Below are 18520 nucleotides of genomic sequence, written 5' to 3'. Positions count from 1 at the left end.
CTTTATGTTCGTTTTGAGGTGCACGGTCACATATGTCATGATTTGCAACAAATTTTCCCGCTGGCAATAACTGTTTATTCTTTTTTAGTGATTTCGTTAAAAAAAAGGAATGGTTGTAATCTGTCGGTGAGGCAAAAGACAATGATGAAGCCTTCACGTGATACCATCTGATTTTGTAATATTGCTTGATAACTTTTTTTTTTACATAACAACTGCTTGTATTTTATTACTTTTGACGATGTTATGCTCTTGGCAGGAGAAGGACAGGAAAAATGAGGATAATCACAACGCGAACGATTGTTCTCATCCTATCAAGAACCATTCTTCTCACAGTTTCAACACAACCGGTCAGCACAGCAGCTCTTGATCAATTTGTCCCAAATACTACGGAGGTTTCAGTTTTCAATGTTGGAAGTCATGCTGACATTGATGTCCCCGAACGCAATCAGTCCACATAAACGCAAGCTTCAAACAATGAACCAGTTTCTACTCAGTTTGAACAAAGGTATTTTCATATGAAAACAACGCCGCGCCCCGATAAATCCGTTCAAATCAAGACATTCCTTCAAAAAGATGTTTTTGAAATCAGCTCAAAAAATCTGGGAGAAGTCTATACAGACGTTGCAGAAATTGGTACAATGAATAATATTGCGCAAAATGAGGAAGAACATGCAGTCCCTCAACCACTTTGGAAGTGGCAGTCAGTCGCATGGACATGGGTGACGATTCCGCAACTAGCAATGTCTCTTCTCGGAATAGTGGGAAACCTGATCGTGATCCTGGTGTTGTTCCAAAGGCGCCATACTTGCCGGTCGACTGATGTACTGATCGGTGCTCTCGCCATTGCGGATTTCTTGACGTCAGTTTTTATGGTCCCGCTGCCTATGCCACTCAGCGTTCCTGGAACATGGCTAGGAGATATCTACTGCAAGTTGATTTATTCTGCTGTGTTAATGTGGGTTCCAGTGGGTGCCTCCGTCTTCATTCTGACCTTGATTCCAATAGAAAGATACATTGCGATTGCCCACCCTCTTCATTTCAAGCGCCTCGTAACACGGCAGAGAGTTGGCAAAGTTGTTGCCATGACATGGCTTGTGGCGTTTTTGTTAAACCTTTACATATTCTTTGTGGTTAGTGCCAAAGGCGGAAATTGCTCTGACAAGTTTCATTCACGACTTTCCCAGAATATGACTGGCAGTATTTTTTTCCTCGTCCAGGGCCCCGTTGCTAGAAACTTTGCGTTTAAACGCAACTCCAAAAATCAAACGCAAGTCCTGGAAATCCCACGCAACTTTGCGTTTAAACGCAAGTCTGTTGCTGAAAGGACTTGCGTTTAAACGCAAAGTTGCGTTTAAACGCAAGTCCCTTGCGATCAAACGCAACTTTGCGTTTGATGTAGATCAAATGCAAGCAATCAGTCACAGCACAATCAAAATGGCTGCCTATGTGGTAGAACTTGAGGAGGAGGAGGAGGCACTCCATCAAGCTCCTCGGCCTCATCGTACTTTCAAACAAAGGTTCTCTGCCTTGGACTCCCTCACTGACGAGGAACTCAGAAAGAAATATCGTTTCAGTAGGGTTGGTATCATGCACATTGTCAACATGCTGGACAACCATCTACAGCGCGCTACAGCAAGGAGCCATGCCATCCCTACTGAACTTCAAGTTCTAATTGCCCTGAATTTCATGGCTACCGGCTCATTATTTGACTCTGTTGCGAGTATTCACGGTGTACACCGCAGCACAGTCTCCCGGTGCGTGCATGCTGTTGCCGAGGCCTTGTGCCAGCAGAAGAACAACGTTAGTACATTTATTTGCCTTTGTAAAATTTATTTTGTATTCTAGAACTAGATACCGACTTTCAATAAAGTCGCTATTGATATCACCACATTCATTTTAGCAATGTTCTGAACTAAACTTTATTATGAAGGCCACCGTGGCAGTCGCCACCATGAACAACCATGGCTGGGACTAAGAGTACCTGTACGAATGTTTACCGTAGTTACTACACAGTATAATAGTCATTACGCTGCAGCTGACACTCAGCTTGCTTGCCTTGCCTTGCCTTGACTAGATTTTTCCCACGTTGTTTGAAGCGAACATTCAATTGTAACTCAGCAGTCCTAGCCTTGTCTAATGTCCAGTAGTGAACTAGTACACTTGCAGAATTTCCAGACAGTCAGTTTAGCTCAGTTCAGGAAGATGTAGAACACTAACTCAGTTTGATTATGATAATTTGTCAGCCTTCAAATCGAGCCTTTCTGAACTTCTGCTACAGTTCAGTGGTGGTGTACGCATCGAACAGTATCCGATCTCCTGTGATCATCGAATCGTCGTCTACGTTTACGTGGCCTGAGAGGGCAGCAATTAATCCAGCAACTTTTTATTATTATTATTATTATTATTACTGTATTTAGAATTAAAAAAAAAAGTTTTTTCCCTGCAAACACTGTTTAGGGCAAAATGTTTGAATGTCATTATTAGCATCATATTCACACACTCATACACATCAGAATACAAGTGTAAACTTAAAGCACGCAGCTATACTTTTTTAATGTACAGTTAAAGCACACTTTTTAAAGTGCAATATGACATCTTTTAAATGAAATATTTCAAAATCCTTAATAACTTTTTTAAATGAAAAATCTGCCTCCAATAACTTGCTAGAGACATCAATGTCTCTTAATAACTTTCATAATATGACCACAATCATTTACCTTATTACCCATTCTACAATGTATGTGAAATACCTCTAGACAATTGACAACAATACCCTGTAATCTGTATTAATTATGAAGAGTTTGTTTGCAAAAACCGATAAGTCCATATTAGCCAAATTGAGATATTTACGATTAAAGGTCAAGAAAAATAAAGAGAATAATAAGGAAATGTTCGCTTCTTTTGACCATAAGTTCAAAAATGTACCTGTATGTGTAGTGACCAATATATCATTTAAAAAGGTATTATTTTGTACTTTATGACAGAGACAGTACTTCAAAATCTTCAAAAATGGACCTATTGGTTTTTGCGAACAAATTCGTCATATGTTCTACATGTATATATGTATGTATGTATATACACACATATATACATATAGAACACATAAGTCTACACACCAAACTGTAGCACCCGCCCCCATAAAGAAGAAATTAACAAAGCACCACACAAATACTTAACAGCACAACAAAACAAAAAACATTTCCACTCTCATACATTGATGTACAAGTCAATAACATGTGTCAAATGTGTACGCACTCCATTGAAAGCGTTACTACTTATAAGATGTGCAAAGTTAAAGCAGTGAATCATGATACACACACATATACTGAATGCACCACATACATCCCACACAAAGAAATGAAAAAATTCATTGCATGTACATACATAGAGAGAGATATAGATATAGATATAGATCTGTAAATATGTAACCACACAATTACACATAGTATACTGTACAAGAGAAAATGAAATAATATGAAGTTATTAGGTGTCAATGATGTGAAGAAATAATTTATTCAACATCATAATAACTTTTCATTTAACTTATCATTGTAATGAAAAAGTACATGAATATACACGGTATAGAAAAAAACTGACAACAATAATACAAACGTCACGTACATAGATGTAAGTACCACATACTGTGAGTATTGTATTCTAGACCTTTTGCGATGTTATTTAAAATGTTCAATTACATGTAGAACAATTTGTCTTGTCAACAAATTTCAGGTCATCAAATTCCCCCATGCCCCAGAAGTTGTGGCCTCAACTGTGGAGCAGTTTCACAACATTGCGGGATTCCCAAGAGTCGTAAGCGTGATAGACTGCACGCATGTCAGTCTCCACGGATGCCACCTCGGGGAAGACGAATATGTTTACATAAATCGTAAGGGAAGGTGTACAGTAAATGTTCAGCTGGCATGCGATGCCAAGTTCAGGATAACCAACTGTGTTGCGCGATGGCCAGGCAGCACACATGATAGCCGCATATTTCAGGTAAGTTCTCTCGATAATGATAATACAATTTGAAAATGCACCATTTTTTTTTGCTTTAAATCTCACAAACTTGACCATATGTATCGAAAGAGTTGATACAGTTTCATGACAAATTACAATTTAAATGAGTTTGACACTAGCTGTTATGAAATAGCACCTTTCAGAATTTACATTGCTTTAAAAGTCTTGATGATGTTAAAACAAGAAATAGTACTGCAGCACAAGGCCATCAATGTATATTTCCTTAGGCAATGAGTCAATGATACTATGAAACAAAATAAGAAACTAAATGCAATAAAATTTGAAAAGTCAATGTGAGAAAATTGATATTACCTTCACTCAAAAAAAAAGAGAAAAACATGTCATAATTGAAGTCACACTTATATATAAAAATATAAATAATTGTTGGTTGACTGAATACAAAAAACCAAAAGCATTACTTTATATTCTTACAAGTTTGTATTGTATCACAAACTGTTATCACAGAACAGCAGACTCTTCCAGAAGTTTGAAAGTGGCCAACTTCAAGGCATACTGCTCGGAGATTCTGGGTATCCCTTGCTTCCATACCTCATGACCCCAATACTGAATCCTCAAACAAGAGCAGAACATGCATACAACCAGTAAGTAACCAAGTATGTCAAATTCTACAGTAAATATTATGGTACATGTTTTCAAAACATAACATGACATAGTGTTCATTGAATAACATCTTCCTTTTTTTTTAGAAAATGGTGAACACTGCAGTTATTTCACAGATATCTTATCTTTGTGTATTGCATTGCTATCATTTACTTTGTATTTCTTTTACATCAACAAATGTATTCAATCTTTTCTTCTCTGAATGATTACACACTGTGGTACTACACCCTCAGACCAAACTAAAAATGAAGAAGGCTTACCGGTATATACAACCTTCACTGTACTGTAACTCTATCTAGGAAAAAAAAAAAGATCTGTTCATTACAACACTAATATATATTGGTAGATATCTGTTTACAGTTGAATACAGTTACTCCAAAATTATTTATTTTGGCAAAATTCTGATAGACAGCTTCTTTCAAGCAATTCTGTGGCATTTGACACAATTACCTCTTATAACAGTGTTGTATAATACATCATTGTACAGGAGGTTATGCATATAAATGTAATGTACCCTTTCACTGTGAAAATGCCTCACTTTATATTTTGATGTCTGGGCAAAAAATGTCTTCATTTTCAATTTGTAGGAGGGTAAGACAACATTAATGTTGACATTTTTTCTTTGTTTTTTTCTAATTTCATCTACAAATCTACAGTGCACATGTTCACACCAGGTCCATCATTGAGCAACTCAACGGCCAGATCAAAAACAAATTTCGTTGTTTAATCGGCCATGGACTGCAAATTTCCCCCCAGCGAGCCTGCAATATCATCACAGCAGCGTGTGTCCTGTTTAACATCTCAAAGGATCTGGGTGGACACGACATGGATGACGACTTCGCACCTGCCAACGAAGATGCTGCAATGGAGTTCGTCAACAGAAATGTGGACCCAGCAGCCGCAGCTGTGCGAGCAGAGATAGTCCGTGCATTTGATGCCTAGGTTTCTTTGGACCATAAGTACAGCATACATGTGCTTTTATGCCTCAGCCATGAAGTGTTACTTTTGGGGTTCGGGGGTTATCCGTATGTCAAGTTGTTCCAAAATCTATCTTGTGAAGAGTGTCAATTAGAAAAAAAAATAGTGAACAGAGCTGTGCCTATCAACTCCTGGTTGCACATGCTCAATAAGATTAAAGGTTAAAGTCAAATTCTTAAAAACATCACAATAACTCCTATATACATGCATTGCCTGAAAGTACTTCATTGCAACATATAGCGTACATACATGTACATGCATTTTCAGATAAATTCGCTGGGGAAAGTTTTGGGCCAAGATTTCAAAGGGCAATGGTCAAAGGGCCAGCTGAATTGCTAAAATGTCCACACTAGCAGCTATGCTCTCTTAATAACAAAATGAATAAGTAAAATCCATTGATCTTCAGTCCATTTCAGCTCGTTGGAACCATACCTCAGAATTTTTATTGGATAACTTCACCACCTCGAAAAAAATGGATTGAAATTAAACTTGTCAAATTGGACCAGTTATCTCTATGGGAGTGAATTTTTTCTTGAAATGAAAGTTGACACGACTGTCTTCTGAGAGTACTAGCTCACTATCCTTCGATGAATATGTACATGTATTAGCCGAGACCTGGGGCTATCCATTTTTCATCATATGTTGGGATCACATCAAAAAACTTATCTGAAAATGAATCTTTGCTTCGATGTATGGAGATATTTCTTCTTTCTGTGATTTTCTTAGCAATAGCAAATGAAGAAAATTCAATATCACCCCACTATTTTGCACTTGCTTAGTACATGTCATGTACATCACTTCATTAAATAATTACTTCATCTGACACCATCTTGGGTAGGTAAATTTGGGTCATTGGTCATAAATGTTTAATACTGTGTATTCATGAATACATGTTGTATCTTTCCCATATTTTACAGACTTAAAGAGCATGATACAACAATCATTTCACAAAATAACAACTTCTTGCTTAGACCCAATCTTGTCCGTGCAAAGGAGGTTGAAGGTCAAATATACTTCATTCAGTAGCTTTGTGATTGTATGTGGTATCACCCCCGTACTTTGCACACATGGACCACGATACATTGATAAAATAACTCTTTGGTCATCTGCCATCATGGCTGTAATAACAAGTTCAAAAATTCTTTCTTCTGTATCTTGGTTATTATACAGTCCCTTACGGGGGCCAGATTGTGCACATACGTAGACCAAGTTATCATGATCATTTCATAGAATGTCGACTTTTTTAATCAGACGACATGTTGGCTGGAGCAAAGGAAGAGTCAAGACTAGAATTTGTACTGTACCTTTGTATACATGTCATATTACTCCCATATTGTGCACACATTTAGCCGAAGCCATATGGAAGGTTTCATGAAATAACAACTTTCTAATTAGGAGCCATCTTGTCTATGTACATGTTAGGGACAAGGATCGAAAGCATCTTTTTCTTTATCGTAGCAGATACATAGCATATTGCCCCCATATTTTCCATAGACATGGCTGCGGAAATGAGGCATGAAGGTCAAAAGTTCTTTATATTGTATCTCGGTTAGAATAGGCCTTACAGAAGGGAGATTGTACACATATATCAAACAATGTTACCTGAATCATTTCATGAAATAATGACTTTATCCTCAGAAGCCATCGTGTCTGTGCAAGGGAGCGTCATAGGTCAAGAATACTTCCTCTTGTATATTGTATAATATGTGACGTAATGTCCACAAATTTGCAGATTTTCACCCAGATTTTAGTATGTTGTAGCTTATTAAATGCTCTCATCGATATTCTAGCAAAAATTTAATTGGAAGACGGCATCACCTCGTAAAAATGGATTGAAAGTAATCTTGTCAAATTTGACCAGTTTACGTGTTATCTCTACGGGAGTGCAGTTTCTCTGGAAATGAAAATTGACATGACTATCTTTATCGAGCACTAGCTCACTTATGCTTTGGTGAATTTCTCCCAGAATTTCATACGTTGTAGCTGTACCCTCCATTATTTCATACCACATCGAAAAACTTGGTTGAATTTAAAGCTTATCTTCGATGTATTGAGGTATTTCTTTCTTTCTGCAACTGTCCTTGCAATAACTCAAGAAAAACAGCCCCTATCACCCCCATATTTTGCATATGTTTAGTTCATGTCACATACATATTTCATAAATGAGCAACTACTTGATCGGACACCATCTTGTGTAGGTAAATTAGGGTCAAAGGTCAGAAATGTTTCATCCTGTATCTTGGTGAATACATGTCCAAGCTTTCCCATATTTTGCACACGCAAAAGACCATGTTACAAGGATCATTTCACAAAATAACCACTTTTTGCTCAGATGCCATCTTGGCAGTGCAAAGTGGGGTCAAAGGTCAAATATACTTCATTCTGTATCTTCATTAGTGTATACGGAATTCGGTACCAAAGATGGCAAGTCTGACTCCCTTTTAAATGAGAATCCAAACATCACACGGCCAATGTCCCCTAAACACATATGAAACCTGTATGGTCATGCCTATTGGGATCAGGACTCAAATTATTGATTTCCAAATAGATCGGATCACCTAATTTGTCAGTGCTGACAAATTCCAACTCTAGTTTATATTTGTTTTTAATGCCCCATGAACTAATATGAAGATGCAGATTATGCATGTTGTGATGGATAAGCAGTTAACATTATTTGTAAAGAGATGGAATAGATTGAGGTGATTTGGGGTATGCAGATTGAAACTTTCTGTGAGATAATCACAAACCATTTGCAAAGATTGATAAAGATCATACTGCTTGAAGAGGTATTCATGACGCAAATCTCTCGTTTGAAGAGGCTACACCCCCGTAAATAATGTCAGTGTATATCTTGGCAATCAATGACTTAAAAACCAAAGATATAAAACACCTGTTTCTTGACCCTTGCCTAATCTAAGCATCAGTCATTGCCACAGCGCCACGGGGGGGGGGGGGGGGGGGGGGGGGGCACCGCGATAGGAGGAGATTGTTTTGGTTTTGGCATGTGGTCATCCATTTTACATTTCGAATGAAAAAAATTGACCCGTAAATAACGAAAATACAGGAATAAGAAGGAGAGCATTGCCAGTTTGCCGGTGCTATTTGGCAGTGAGTTACAACGGGGAGGTGAGACTACTCCCAGCCTGCTGACTGGATCGTTGAGAAAGCAGCTGTCGTATTACGTAAGAGCATGATAAGGATATCTGCCTGTGGCAGACCATTCAAAGTGAACTCAATTTTCTCTATCCTTTCTAAAGTTTTCAATTTTATATTCTATTGAGAAATTCTATGGTCATCCATTTTACATTTCGAACGAAAAAAATTGACCCGTAAATAACGAAAATACAGGAATAAGAAGGAGAGCATTGCCAGTTTGCCGGTGCTGGCAATGTGCTATTTGGCAGTGAGTTACAACGGGGAGGTGAGACTACCTCCCTGGTTACAATCAGCCTGCTGACTGGATCGTTGAGAAAGCAGCTGTCGTATTACGTAAGAGCATGATAAGGATATCTGCCTGTGGCAGACCATTCAAAGTGAACTCAATTTTCTCTATCCTTTCTAAAGTTTTCAATTTTATATTCTATTGAGAAATTCTATGGTCATCCATTTTACATTTCGAACGAAAAAAATTGACCCGTAAATAACGAAAATACAGGAATAAGAAGGAGAGCATTGCCAGTTTGCCGGTGCTGACAATGTGCTATTTGGCAGTGAGTTACAACGGGGAGGTGAGACTACCTAACCTCCCTGGTTACAATCAGCCTGCTGACTGGATCATTGAGAAAGAGAGAGAGAGAGGGAGAGAGAGAGAGGGGGAGGGGGGGGGGGGGGAGAGCGAGGGGGAGAGAGGGAGGGAGAGGGGGGAGAGATAGTTTGCAGGCACAAACCCTTGTTGGTCGTATAGGAGTCTGCATGCGCCAAGACTAATACACGCACCACTAAACTAAGAAGCTACAACACAGGGCCTATGGGACAGTGCCGAAGTGGTGCATATAGTAGTCTTGAGGCTATGTAGCTCCTTCTTATTCCTGTATTTTCGTTATTTACGGGTCAATTTTTTTCGTTCGAAATGTAAAATGGATGACCATAGAATTTCTCAATAGAATATAAAATTGAAAACTTTAGAAAGGATAGAGAAAATTGAGTTCACTTTGAATGGTCTGCCACAGGCAGATATCCTTATCATGCTCTTACGTAATACGACAGCTGCTGTAGTCATTAAACCCTGGCTTTATAATTGGCCTCCAGGTTTGTCACGCCTGAGCAGAAAGCTAATTTGCAATGGACAAATACTTCGACTACCAACGATCAAACGAAGAATCGTTAGGGGGGTATAGCACCCCATCAGCTTCGTTAAAGTGGGGTCTCGCCTCAAACGAGGGATTGACGGCATGTCAAAGTTAGAAATATAGAAGTCCAATTTTAAAGGACAAGTTCACCTTCATAAATGTGTGGATTGAGTGAATGCAGCAATATACAATAGAAGAATACATCAGCAAGAGTTTGATTGAAATCAGACAATCATTTTAAAAGTCATCAACTTTTGAAGTTTCTGCTTCTTCATTGTTAGTTGAGAAGACTAGTACAGCTTGTGATGCCATTTGTGTAGAACAATGTAAAGAAAATAAGAAGAAAAATCAAGATATTCACACTTTTCTCGCATAGTCAAAGAACACTTGACTTCCTTCTTTCAAAAGGGAAGGGGGAATAAAATTACCCTTAACTTATGACAATGATGAGTCGAGGAAATGTCAACTTTTTTTCAAAAAAAGTGAAATTCTTTTTATATTTTTTATATCGTTGTTTGCATGTGACATCACACACTGTAGTAGTCTTCTCATTCAGCAGTGATTGTGCAAAAACCTTAAAAATCTGTAAATTTTTAATGGATTGTCTGATTTTCCTAAAACTCTCACTGATATGATCTCCTTTTTATTCTTGCATTTACTAAATCCACATGTATGAATGAAAGTTAACTTGTCCAGTAAGTGGCACAGATATCCAAACAAATAATGAAGTAAATGGTCCTATTATGAGAATAAAACTGTCACTAGGATTTCTTTGTTTCTGGATATCTAAGCCTTTTCAAAACCAATTAACATCCAATAAAATGTAAATTCTTTTAAAATGTCATTTTTCGGTTGCATAATTCATAACAGGTTTGTCATCATCTCACAGAAAATATGGCAAACTGCAGTCCCATCTCAACACATGCAATTACATTCATGGTATAAAAAAGAACATTATAGAATTAACACAAGTTAGGTGTTGACATTGCAGCAGCAATAACATCAAGAGAGTTTGCTATTCTCTCAAGGTGGGAATTTTGCTGCCTCAAAATAATAAGACGCTCCCTTTCCAACGCAACGAGCTGCTGACTAGCAGGTGGATGGGTCGTGGGGGGATGTGGAGTAGGGAAAGGAATTTCAAAGGGGCATGTTGCAGAAGGAAGAGATGCTGTCGGGTGGGTTGCAGGGGAATCAGTTACAGGGGGAAGGGAAGCTGGACGATCTGGAGTTATGGGAGTTGGTTGTTGAACTGGAGTGGAAATCGGGAGCACTGGGGAGGATGCCGTCCCTTCAAGCAGCTGCCTCAAAAGATTTGAGGCAGTGTCATTTTCGCTTTCGTTGGTGCTCTATTAAAGGGACAAACGGTAAACACAATCAAATTGGTAATAGCTAATGTTATGTATTGAAGATGACTATTCTTACACAATTATCAATTAAAAGATTATCTTTTGGGATTTACTTCATGCATCTTTCCTTATTAGCTATCAATTTTATGACATATATCTTGAAACAGAAATAAACCTTTGAACGAAATAGTGATGCATTAAAGTAATTCATTATTCAAGTCTTTTAATCAAAATGTAATTCCTTTTACAATGGTTTATTCCCACAATAAAAAAAATGAACACAAAGGCCTACTTCTTGATTAGAAAATGACAGGAATTTGAATGTTTTGTTGGAAACTTCATTTTGGTGAAATTGAACAATAAACATTAAAAGGCCCATTAAAAAAACATGATAAATGGCCACAAAACACTTTACCAACCTGAGATGAACTGAACCCCGCTTCAGTCTCCTGTCCCTTTACACCTACAACAGCTTCCTTGGCCAACACTTCAAGCACCGCCTCCATCAAGGGTTTGATTTCAAGGCTTCCTCCACCTGCATGTAACATAACGTGTCAACAGTCGGTAACTTGTATGTTGATTTGTAACATTTGTAACATCAGTCAACATATTTGAACTGACATGCTATGCGTACATATCACACAGGGAACAATACACTTATAGTTGAGAGAGATAGACTTTAATAGATGACTATGTTTGGCCAGAACTTGGAATAAAATTCCAATACACTGTGACTGTCTGCTCATATACTGATACTACCTACAAAGGGAACACCTGCTTCTGTAACACATTGTGATCTCTGAGTGACGTGTGGTTGAACCCTCTGGTCGATAGAGCTTAGAGGCCATGTCTTGCCTCATTATGTAATATACTGCTTATTTCCGTCATCTGTAGCAATCACAATGGTAAAAGGATCCCTCCTTCCAATACATTTGCCAATTTGTGCATGTTTTCTGGTTGCCCTACATTCAATAGGAAAAGCAATTTGCTGTTTCCCTACAATCAATAATAAACTCAGTCAATGATCTGCATGTTAGAAGTTTTGTATAAGATGAGAGGTATCATATATGACACAAAACTAATTTGAACGAGATATGAAACTCGTCACGCTGACGAGTTAGGTGATACGCTTGGGGTCATCAGGTGTCGGTCATCTGTGATCGACAAAGAAAAGAATGTGATATAGGCACCTTGAAGTTATATTGAGCGTGCATGCAAAACCGTTTCTCTAACCACTCGGCCACGGGACATCCCCGGAAATGGTAAGGCAAAAAAGAAATGTATAGATATTACAGGGGGAAAAAGTCAATGCCCACTCAACAATCGTGGCCGCGTGAACATGTATTGCATTGCTAGACGGAAAAGCGGCCTTGTAACGACTGAGGTCGCTATGCCATTTCTGGCAACTTGGGAAAAATACGTCCCGCAGACATAAAACCTATAATCGGCTGGTTTTGATACCTTGCCTTTAATCACAATTTTCAGTGTAATGACGTCATCAAATTACAAAACAATGACATCGTCTTGAAAGACAATTGTTCAAAGTACAACACCTCAGTCGTCGTCATTACATACTATGATCGGTTTGACAAAGTCAACCTGCAAAATTTGCTGCAGTCGAAGCAATGTGGTCTCCAACACACAAAAAAAGAGGGATATGGCGTGTGTGTGTGTCTGTGTGTGTGTATAGGTGCGTTTATATACGAACGTGATTTCTACATGGACGAATATGTAATACAAAATTGAAGAAAAAAAACAGTAAAGTAGCTAAGTATTTTGTTTCGTGATCTTGTGGGGTTCGAACCCGCAACCTCACGTCTCTGAGACGTCGCCTTTAACTACTCGGCCACACGTCTCGACGGGAAAATATGAGGAACGTTATGGACTTGAAAGACAGTTGTTCAATGTATAACACATTCATCGTACGTTGTCAGTTTGCTATTGACATGACAATCTATCACACGAATATGAGGCAGGCATTAGTACCTGTATGAAATTATTATAGGCATGGTTATCAAATTGCCCTAAAATTTCCTTATAGTTGCCTTATTTTTACACACAGTTATGCTATCCCTTTAAACTCGTCACAGTTTAATTAGAATCATTAACATCATACATTAGTACCATATTCAATTCCATAGCTGATAACGTTTGCTAATCAATTAAGATTAATTGTCTAGAATGTGTCATATGGCCAACCTGTATACACACGTATATATACACACACAATGCTAAATGTATGTATCAAACATCTGTAACACAACTTTGAACTAACTGTAGGAAGTATCGCTGCACTTATCATCCATACTTTTTATCACTATCTGAAACTCCACAAAAACCACTAATTGACAAATAATCATCAATACAGAAGACTGAATACCTTTTTTACAATGTATAGCTTGTTACATGTATAAATCAGCACAAAGTAACCACGACTACATTGTGTTACTGAATTGATATGAACAAATTTCATTTTATTACAATATACTATATCAGTTTGAAAGCCCAGCCTGCAAAGTTTTGCAGCAGTCGAAGTAATGCAGTCTCCAACGCAAAACAAAGGTATACTGTGTGAGTGTGTGCGTATAGGTGTGTTTACATGCAAACGTGATTTCTACATGGACGAAGGTGTGGTACTCCATTGAAGAAAAAAAGTAAAAATAAAAATTATATTCTTTCGTGCTCTTGTGAGGATCGAACCCGTACGTGTGCAACCTCACGTTTCTAAGACGACGCCTCTAACCACTCGGCCATACGTCTCGACGAGAAAATTAGAGGAACGTAAACTTATGTACGTGAAAGATGAATCAGGAATCGTTTGGTCCGCATTCCATTCTCATTTTCAGTTTTAAATTGCAAAATTGTCAACCTCATGAGGAGATTTCAAAGAATAAAATGCATGATTACTGCAGCTTATTGTCACATCTACAACATACTTAAGTTTCAAAGGAAATGAAGCAAAATCAGCTGAGATAAAGGTGCTTAAACGTTGTCAAGTCAATGCATGGTTTCTAAAAAAATCACCTCCCGTAGACATAACACGTAAACTTGTACGATTTTGCATCTTTACCTTTAAACACAATTTAAAGCATGATGACGTCATCAAATTTCAAAACTATGACATGGACTTGAAAGGCAAATGTTCAAAGTACAACATATCTGAATTTGGGATAATATTTAGCTTAAACAACAGAGATACGAGCAAATGAATCTCAGAAACAGTACCTTAAAAAAATTAATTCCACTTTTTTGATTTCAGATGACGATGTGATGACGTCATAATGTTTTATGGAAATAATGATACTTGAAACGTTATGTCCAATTTATATGCTTTTGTAATATGCAATAAAAACATAGGGTAACCAGACGTTTTAAAGAGCTATGGCGAAATAAACAAAGACATGTTTTTTCACTATATTTGCACATAGACGCGCAGGCGAAATTTGAACTTTGACGCAAGTGCAATGCTTTGTTATTTGTCAGAAACGATCAGAAATCAATGGATATTGTTACTCAAAGTATCAGGAATCCAAATCAGTCAAAAAAAGTGCATTTTCATGTTACTGACGCGCTGTGCACGCGAAAACGCGCGGACGGACGCGCACGCGCAAAATCGTTTGAAACGCTTAAATTTGTCTGAAACTTCGAGATTTCCCATTGGAAAGTTGTTTTGAGCCTTTTAAAAGTTTGACGCGCGCTTACGCGTCCTAGATGACGTCCTAGGTAATTAGGATCAGAGAAAGAAAGATAGAACGTGACCTGAACTTTATGTCCACCGAAAATGATACAGAAATGACCTTTACTTATGAAGTTATGATCGATCATGTAACATGGTCCGAAAATCACAAAATGGCGCCTAGATGACGTCATAGATATGTTACTGTCATGAAAACCTTATTGTGGCTAGATATTGTCATGAGACATGTTCCCTGAAAATGTCATGTTATTCCGTAATGTCATTCTTGAGATATTGATGACACAAAATTGTCCAGAAAGAAAGAAGAATAAAAAGAAATAAAGAGAGATTTTGACAATCACAATAGGTGATACGCTGATAGCGTATCACCTAATTATCAATCCACAAATGATCTAGTGAGGGATTTAAGTTTATCAAAATCACATACTATCAATGTGTTTGTTTCATTATAAATGCTGTTTGCTTCGATTCATCTGGGACTAATTGGTTGTTCATAGCAATCATTGTGATCACTGTTGACACTGGGTTAGGATATGACTGGAAAAAATTGCAGAGGCTGTACGTACAACTATCAATTGCACCAATACAATAATACAATATTATCTGAAAATCAAAGAGTTGTGTACATTACAGCAGTTTGCTTCAATTCATTTGGGACTAATCTGTTGTTCATTGCAAGCATTGTGATCACTTTTGACACCGGGCTAGGATATGACTGGAAAAAATTGCAAAAGTAATTTGAATTATGAATCCGTATATGAGGACTTATATGATCTAGTGAGGGATTAAGGTGTATCAATTGCATACTATCAATGTGTTGTTTTGAAAGAAATGGTGTTTGCTTCAATTCATCTGGGACTAATTGGTTGTTCATAGCAATCATTATGATCACTGTTGACACCGGGCTAGGATATGACTGGAAAAAATTGCAGAGGCTGTACATACAACTATCAATTGCACCAATACAACATCTGGAAATTGAAGAGTTGTGTAGATTACATGTATATGTATCTTTAGTGTGCTTGTTTTGGTGATTAATTCAACTCACCAAAGCTTAATTTTATTTAGAAAAAGCCATTACAATGACTAATGACACAGTACCAAGATATTAAAGAAATATGTTTATTTTGACAGAGGCTGTTTGCCCAACTGTAATAAATGCATTGATTCAACACTAAGCTGTGTGATTTTTTTTGTTACTTTTGTACGATGTTGATGTTTCGTGTCATTTGGGTTTAGATATTTGTTCATTGCAATCATTGTAACAAATTACACTGAAATCGGATACAGATTTGTACAATTATTATAAAAAACAGCAGAGGCTTCAAAAGAATAAATGGACTGAAGTTTGAGGCAAAACATAGTTATGGTGTGCCTGCAAATCTGTCAATTAAATTTTCGGTCCAAAATGTGCATGTATGCCTAAAAGAATGTAATGAATAATGCTTTAATAACAAGATATTCGTTGGATAACGATGAAAAATGCAAAATATCAACAATAAATGTTTGCATATCTGAACTTATCTGATCGGGGTCAGGCTAACTCGGACTCGGGGACAACTCGGCCCACTTGGATGGCAGGGCTGAGTTGTCCCTCTGGACTGTAAAGCGTGTATGGGAGCGCATCATGTTCTGGCTGGTCGCAGTTTTGGGCCGAGTTGATACAACGCAAACATCAAAGAACCCCTTTGGCGCGTCTAAAAAATGAACATACGTGCCTATGTATGGCGATCACTAACTGCGTATAAATTGTCTGAAATAAAGTGGGCTGAGTTGTCCTTCATACCGAGTTAACCTATATCCTTTTGCACTAAAAGTTGGTATAAACCAACTTTTAGTCTTTATCTCAAAATAATATGAAACTCATCATCTCATCAAATTGTGTCATCGAAGTAAGTTTCTTGGTATATTCTTTCAATATATTGCAAGCAAATACGAAATGGTGCCTGACAGGTTTATTTAACTTTTCACTTAAAATCAATGCAATATGTAGTCTGACGATAATTTCGGTTGCTGTTCGTTATTCCGAAGGTTCGTTATTCTGAAGGGTCGTTAATACGCAAATTCCCTATTCCTAGAGGTTCGTTAATCCGAAAATGAAAAAGGGTTTGTTAATCTGAAAATTTGTGGCGTTACGCCGAAGGTTTGTTATTCCGAAGATTGGTTTGTCCGAAAAGGAAATTCGGAACAATGAACCTTCGGAATAACGAATCTTAGGAATAAAGAGCCTTCGGAATAACGAACCTTCGGAATAACGAGCTGTAACCAATAATTTCAGTGTAAATTGCAACATTGAATTCTTCAGCGTCAATAAAATATGATAAATGTCATATTGCTCTGTTAAGGCATGGATTGGTGTGTTTAGGTGTATGGGTGTTTACAGAATCATGACAATGCATTTCCCATTCAAATCATACTTCATTTCTTTTCAGTAATGTTTGCATGAAAAATGCTATAAATGCATGGTGAAACATTACAAGAATACGGCGACTGTGAACAGAAAAGACATGCATCGGTATGTAACGTTACCCGTTGCATTTCTTGCTGTCTTGTATTTCAGCGCCCTCTGCTTGAGGTCCTGCCACTTTCTTCTCACTTCCTCCTCCTCCCTGGAAAACCCCACTGCTTTCAAATGTATGGTTGCCTTCCTCCAATACCTCTTTTTCCGCTTTTCCACCTGAAAACATAAATGAAAATGAAGAAAGTAATTATGACTACATACAATATGAGCAGAGACATGTATTATTGATTTATAATATTCTGGACTACACCTTCACATCTTTCACCACTATTTATCTCAATCATTTCCAGTTCTAGAGGAAATTTGTAAATAAAAGGTGGGGTATGTTGCCATTTTGATGTAATTGAGATTCTATTCCCCTAGGGATGCTTCCTGCCAAGTTTGGTGAAAATTGGTGATAGGGTTTTCAATAAAAAGATGAAAATTTACAATGTCCGTCCAAATTTAGCCCCCCTAGGCCCCCAGGTGGGGCATAGTGCCCATTTGATGGGAATGAGATTCTTTCCCCCTAGGGATGCTACCTGCCAACTTTGGTGAAAATTCTTAATGGCATTTTCAAGAAAAGATGAAAATGTACAATTTGGGCCCCATTAGGACCCCTCCCCACCCCCTCCCCTGGGTCCCAAGGGGGGGGGGGGGCACCCCTGATTCTGCTATGAACAAACTTGAAACTACAGTCATCAATGCACTAATTCATAGTATAAACTTAGGTCTATCACTACTGGTTCTACAGAAGAAGATTTTTTAAGATTCCTTCATTTTGGGGGATTTGGGGGTTTGGTGCCCACTTGAACAAATTGAGATCCTATCCCCCTTGGGATGCTACCTGCCAAGTTTGTTGAAAATCGGTCAAGGGGTCCTCAAGAAGAAGATGAAAATGTAAAAGTTTACGCACGACGTACGCCGGATGAAAAGCGATCGCAATAGCTCACTAAAATAGCTAAAAATACAGGCAGTATTGCACCAAAACAATCAGAATGAATAGTGAAGTTCTCATGAAGCAAGTGTTAATATAAGTTTGTGTAAAAGCTTTCAGTACAGGCTAACTTAC

At 37.8% G+C, this 18520-nt stretch overlaps 2 protein-coding genes across 2 annotated transcripts; one reads left to right on the top strand and one right to left on the bottom strand.

The window, feature by feature from the left end:
• The first annotated feature begins 1434 nt into the window (after positions 1-1434).
• On the top strand, positions 1435-6069 carry LOC139719524 (putative nuclease HARBI1). Its single transcript, XM_071630942.1, has 4 exons — positions 1435-1754; positions 3702-3996; positions 4483-4619; positions 5295-6069. Exons 1-4 carry the CDS (start codon positions 1435-1437, stop codon positions 5578-5580), a joined length of 1038 nt encoding a protein of 345 aa, XP_071487043.1. The 3' UTR covers positions 5581-6069.
• Positions 6070-9709: 3640 nt separating this feature from the next.
• Positions 9710-17653, bottom strand: LOC139719101 (uncharacterized). Its single transcript, XM_071630538.1, has 3 exons — positions 17478-17653; positions 11671-11786; positions 9710-11251 (listed from the first exon to the last, which is right to left on the bottom strand). Exons 2-3 carry the CDS (start codon positions 11755-11757, stop codon positions 10868-10870), a joined length of 471 nt encoding a protein of 156 aa, XP_071486639.1. The 5' UTR covers positions 11758-11786; positions 17478-17653; the 3' UTR covers positions 9710-10867.
• Between the last annotated feature and the right edge of the window lie 867 nt (positions 17654-18520).

This window comes from Diadema antillarum, unplaced genomic scaffold (genome assembly GCF_040938485.1).
Source record: "Diadema antillarum isolate AM-2024a unplaced genomic scaffold, OU_Dant_1.0 scf00000009, whole genome shotgun sequence".
NCBI classification, from domain to species: Eukaryota; Metazoa; Echinodermata; class Echinoidea; order Diadematoida; family Diadematidae; genus Diadema; species Diadema antillarum.
This window is presented reverse-complemented; position numbering and strand designations above follow the sequence as displayed.

Excerpts from the sequence above, each read along its gene's own strand:
- LOC139719524 (XM_071630942.1), top strand. The coding sequence starts at position 1,435 with ATGGCTGCCTATGTGGTAGAACTTGAGGAGGAGGAGGAGGCACTCCAT. Across the intron at positions 3,997-4,482 it reads ATGATAGCCGCATATTTCAG|AACAGCAGACTCTTCCAGAA; the intron begins GTAAGTTCTCTC and ends CTGTTATCACAG. Across the intron at positions 4,620-5,294 it reads GCAGAACATGCATACAACCA|TGCACATGTTCACACCAGGT; the intron begins GTAAGTAACCAA and ends ACAAATCTACAG.
- LOC139719101 (XM_071630538.1), bottom strand. The coding sequence starts at position 11,757 with ATGGAGGCGGTGCTTGAAGTGTTGGCCAAGGAAGCTGTTGTAGGTGTA. Across the intron at positions 11,252-11,670 it reads CGGGGTTCAGTTCATCTCAG|AGCACCAACGAAAGCGAAAA; the intron begins GTTGGTAAAGTG and ends TCCCTTTAATAG.